At 45.4% G+C, this 5018-nt stretch overlaps 1 protein-coding gene across 2 annotated transcripts; it reads right to left on the bottom strand.

Annotated features, from left to right (window-relative positions):
* Nucleotides 1–1152: 1152 nt before the first annotated feature.
* On the bottom strand, nucleotides 1153–4307 carry Kif2b (kinesin family member 2B). Of its 2 annotated transcripts, none has more exons than XM_063251302.1 (2): nucleotides 2557–4307; nucleotides 1153–1244 (listed from the first exon to the last, which is right to left on the bottom strand). In XM_063251302.1, the coding sequence occupies exons 1-2, from the start codon at nucleotides 4198–4200 to the stop codon at nucleotides 1182–1184; spliced, it is 1707 nt and encodes a 568-aa protein (XP_063107372.1). In that variant the 5' UTR covers nucleotides 4201–4307; the 3' UTR covers nucleotides 1153–1181. The 2 variants fall into 2 exon arrangements, with proteins under 2 accessions (XP_063107372.1, XP_005008503.2); XM_005008446.2 differs by having other exon boundaries at nucleotides 1154–1244; nucleotides 2188–4307.
* Between the last annotated feature and the right edge of the window lie 711 nt (nucleotides 4308–5018).

Below are 5018 nucleotides of genomic sequence, written 5' to 3' on the forward strand. Positions count from 1 at the left end.
AAGATGAGAGGAAGGGAGGGAGAAAATAAAATCACTGTTCAATTTGTTTGTTTGTTTGTTTGTTTTTAGAATAGCATCTGCAGGTCATCCTGAGCTCCTAGAAAGAGCTCAGTAGGTCTAAGATGGTTTTGTTAAATCAAAGATTTATCTATACACTGAGACTCGTTTGAGAAGCCCCGGGAGATTGTTCACCTCGTTTTCATTGTAAATATATATTTTTAAAATCTCTTAGCGATTTAAAGATCATCTTAATGAACCGATTTTCAAAGTCTCATGTTTTATTAGGTTGGTTTAATCAATTAATAGAGGGAAAGCAATTAGATATGGAAATATTAATAAGGCCAAATACTCATGATGATCTTAACCATTTGAAACTGATGTCTCTTTAGTACTATGGCAAAGATGTAAGTCTCCCTCAGTGCTGACAGATGGAATCTTTATAAGGGCAAAGATTGTAAACAATATGTGAAATGTTAAACAATAGCTATACCTACTAAACATACTCATAAGATATAAAGACCATCAGTTGTGTCTCCAAATGTCCCCAATCTGCCACGCAAATTATTTCATTCTAAAATGGCTTTAGAACTGACAGAGCCAGATCATCATTTTTTGTTACAATGTTTCAAAACTATGCTTGCAGATTATTAGACTATTCCTTTGTCATATGGATTAATTTCTTAGGTTTGTGTTGGCACACCAGGTTAGCATTCTTTTTGCTTTTTAAAAGGATGATACTAAAAGGATTTACTTTTCGTAGCAGGGGCATGACGCCTGACGTCACTGTTAACAGGAGGGGTTGTTTACATTTGTTCAGATTCAAAGGATTCAGTCCACGGTTAGCTGCCAGCCGGAAGGCAGAAACATCATCGCAGAAACTTGCCAGGGGAAAGTTGCTCACTTCAATGCAGTGGAGAAGCAGAGCAAAGGACAAGCGGCCGAGACGAATGAGCCAGGGACCATGGAGAGTTACCAAGGTCACATCTCCATGACCCACGCAGACATATCCAGAAATGTGCTTTACTAAACCAATGGGCCTCTCATAATCCACTGAAGTCACAGATGGACTTCCTGATTTCTGAAACGGTACAGATTTTGCATATCTAATTCATCTAAAGCATTAAAACTTTTGAGAGCTTTGTGTAATTATGGGATATGCTCTACTTTATTGGAGAACTTTTCTACTGTTTTGCTGACTTTTTTTCCTTCCCCCGTTTGGAACAGGAAGATCTTTTAAGTGAGTCCTGAAAGAATAAAATGAGTGTGAGATTTTAAAACAATTTTAAAAACCTTTAAAAACATCAAAATCACAAAGCCCCTGCTTACGTAACACACACACACACACACACACACACACACACACACACACACCCCACTTAATCACTCCAGGATACTCAGTGGTACAGTATTTTACAATTACAGCTGAGATTTTTTTATTCCTTTTCAATTCTAGGCTCTGACATACAGGTTTAATGAAACCCTCCATTCCCTCTGCACCCAGGATGACTGAATCCTAGAAACCACTTGTGTCTACACAAAAAATGCAAAGGAAAAGATTTATGAGTGGGTATCATGAAATTTGATCCACTGAGTAAACCTTTGGTGTATTTCTCCTCTCTTCTCTTTAATTCACAACATTTTGCTTCCCTAGCTGCAAAGGTAGGGGATCTGGTTTTATCACAGCTGGTTTCTTTGGCAGCAGGCCTCCCAACCTTAGTACTATTGATGTTTTCACCCAGAAACAAACACAGATGTCCACTGAGGAAAGCTGTGTTGATACAGGATGTTTGACAGCACTGGTTATTCGCAAGCCACTCTTGGACCACTCCTCCCACCCCCTAAGCATCATAGTCAGAATGCTTCCAGACACTGGCAATTATTCAGTGTGTGTGTGTGTGTGTGTGTGTGTGTGTGTGTGTGTGTGTGTGTGTGAGTGGGCCTGGGGGTGTGGTGGGGATTTTTTTCCCAGTTGAGAATCAACATCTTACAGAATAAAAACAAACTACAGATATACAAAGGAAGAAGAAAGACCATAATTCTAGCCAGCATATTTTAAGATGCTGTAAGCTCTCCAGGAGGATCTTTACGCTTAGACAATTTGGGCAAAGTTTCTTCTATAAGAGGAATAGAACCTGCAATAATGTCCACCATCTCAATCCCGGTCTCTTGCTGTCTGCTTTACTCTACCTTGGTTTTTTGGAGATCAGCTCGTAATAACTTCAGTTTCTTTTGGATCGTACTCAGAACATCAATTTTCTCCTCCAAAATAGACAAAGAGTGGGCAATGCAGTGTTCTACCTCATAGTCCACTTCATCAGCTGTCTCCTGGATGTTCTCCCACCACTGGCTGCATTCCTGCCAGGAATTCCTATCCTTCCTTAGTGGGGCGGATAGTACTGAGACTTCTTTACTTGGTTTCTCCTCATTACTCTGCACACAAGGTATTTTCCTAAATTCATCCCCCTGAAGGGACAGTTGTGAATTCTTAATGTGCTTTTCTAAAATCTGTGGTGCCTCCTGTCTAATTTTTGAGAGGCAATGATGGTAGTGCCTTACCTCTGGAGCTAATTCTTTTACTCTATTTGCATATCTTAAAGTGTTGAGGGTGTTTTCACAAGAGGTCATCCCCGGCGAGATAGTAGCAATCATGCAAGTGGAGGAGTTCTGACCGATGAAGGAATCCCGAAGCACTTGCGTGAGTTTGCTGGCTCTGAATGGTGTGTGCGACTTATTCTGACCCAAAGCTCTGATACATTCTTTGAGGGCAAGGAGACTCTTATTAATCTCTGCCCCTTCCAGCTGCCTCTTCCGGTTGGCCTTGGCTGTATCCGCTCCCCTTTCATTTCCAGCTAAGTCTATAAGGGAAAATTTGCCGTGCAATTTTCCTCTGGACTTCAACGTGATCTGAAACACTGCGTGACTCCGGGATGAGTGCACATTAACGGAGGTCTGCCCGGAAGTCCGGCAGCTGTTGCCTAGTTCCACGAGGTTCATCACTTCCTCCGTACAATGCACCTCTTTTTCCCGCAGGCCGACCACTTGGATTTGCTGATTGCCATCTTCAAGAATTTGCAGTTTTTTCTTCCAGTTCAACAAATCATACACTTTGCCACCATAAATCTCAAAAAAGGTCCCATAGACTTTGAGATCTAGTTGCTTGTAAGTGGAGCTGTTGAGCAGGAGAAAGACATCCTGAGCCACCAGGCCGTAGATACCTTTAGAACAGTCTTGGGCCCTTCCTGAAAAGGCTCCGCCCATGGTGTGCGTCTTCCCACTGCCAGTCTGTCCGTAGGCAAAGCAGGTGGCCATGCCCTTGCGGAAAATAGACTCCACCAGAGGCTGGGCGGTGAACTGGTACACTAACTCGTTGGACGCCGTATCATCAAAGGCATGGTCGAAACAGAAAGTCTGGTTCTCCAGATAGCGAGTGAGGTCCAGCTTTTGCTTGGACTCATGCACCATGACCATGCTGCCCGAGAGGATAGTGATGATGTCCAGGTCCTTCATGGTGGTTTCCCGCTGGTTGAGAGGCCTCTTCCTCACGCAGACACAGATCCGTTGGTGTTCAGGGAGCTCCAGGCCAGGCGTGGGAATCTTGCTGCTGTCCAGGCCCTTGCGACACTCTTCTATCATGCGCCTGACCTCGTGGTTGGGGTGTCTGGTGTTGACCTCTAATGCGCGTCTGGATCGCATCTGCAGTTGCAGCTGCCTGCGCTTTTCTCGCTGCTTCTGCAGTTTTTCAATTTCTCGCAGACAAGGAGATTTTCTCTGCCTCAACAGACAGGGATGGCTGGGGACGCCCACAGCTGGGCTGTCTCCTGACGGTGTTTCGCTTTTCTGGGGGGCCATGGTCATCCACTGTGGGGTTGCCCACTGGTCTCCGATGGCTGGAGAGGTTGCTAGACACAAAGGGGGCAACGGCTTGATTGGTTTGGGGTGTTCAGCGGAGGCCAGAGCTGGATTCAGCAGAAAGATGTTCTCCAGATTAATCTTCTTACCTTTCTTGACTCCTTTCTCGACCCATTCTACTGTGACCCAAGAGTTTTCTCTGTTGATCTCTGTGACCACAGCCAGGTGGATCCTGTTGTCGCTGCGCTCGATCACCACACAAATTCCCGCCTGGATGTCTCCACAGTGTGGCTTCAGAGGTTTAAGAGGGCAGAGGCGTGGGGCGAGAGGGAGGCAGGTCTGGCTGGCCATGGTCAGTGATGGAGGTATCAGGGCTGGCTTTCAGAGGTGCTCGGGAGTCCAAGCCAGGGTGAAGCGCTCGGAGACCTGAGCGGAGGCGCAGTGTGCGCCTGCCTATGTAAGCCCACTGTGCCAATGGGGAGCAAGGGCATTCGCGTCACAAAGGGTTGGGGTGGGAGGCTGCTGCAGAGCAACCGGTCCCAGGCCTCCCGCTGAAGGGTAGAGAAAAGTCACCTCCAGGATGTCAGCAGGTGCACAGGAAAGCAACAACGCCCTCTTCTCTGACTGGAGGAGGATGGGGATGTTTTCTGTATCCCAGTAAAAGAGAGAATGCTGAGTACAGAGAAGCCTTGAGAGTAGGGAGGATTTTTACAAAAGGAAAGGGGGCAAGAGATGGAGGGAGGGGAGGGGAGAGAGTGGAGGAGAGGATGGAAACAGGTGGAAACGGGTGAAACAGATTGAAATGTGTTATATTCGTGTACCAACGCCTCACAAGGAAATAATCATAGTATGCTGCAAAACTTAGTAAAAATAAAAGTTTAAAAAGTGCACGTTCCATGGACATTTGTGTTTAGTTGTGGAAATGTCCCTTCTTCCCTTCAGGCTTGATCCGTAATCTCAGAGCCTTGTGCTTCATTTTAAGGACCCCTGTAAAACCCCTTAAACTTCAGTGCTCCAGTGCTAAGTGGGAACAGATGAAAGCAGAGACGTTTGCAAGATGCCATGCTTCAAAACTTGAAATTCAACAGGCTCCCAACCCTGCCATCTTTCTTAATTCTCCCACCCCCTCGAAACTTGTTTAACTTCAACAGGCACAATTTAAAAGTTAT

The sequence above is a fragment of the Cavia porcellus genome, unplaced genomic scaffold (assembly GCF_034190915.1).
Source record: "Cavia porcellus strain 051 isolate PalLab524CR breed Dunkin Hartley unplaced genomic scaffold, mCavPor4.1 scaffold_6, whole genome shotgun sequence".
Taxonomy (NCBI): Eukaryota; Metazoa; Chordata; class Mammalia; order Rodentia; family Caviidae; genus Cavia; species Cavia porcellus.

Excerpts from the sequence above, each read along its gene's own strand:
- Kif2b (XM_005008446.2), bottom strand. The coding sequence starts at position 4,200 with ATGGCCAGCCAGACCTGCCTCCCTCTCGCCCCACGCCTCTGCCCTCTT. Across the intron at positions 1,245-2,187 it reads CTGATCTCCAAAAAACCAAG|GACTCACTTAAAAGATCTTC; the intron begins GTAGAGTAAAGC and ends TTATTCTTTCAG.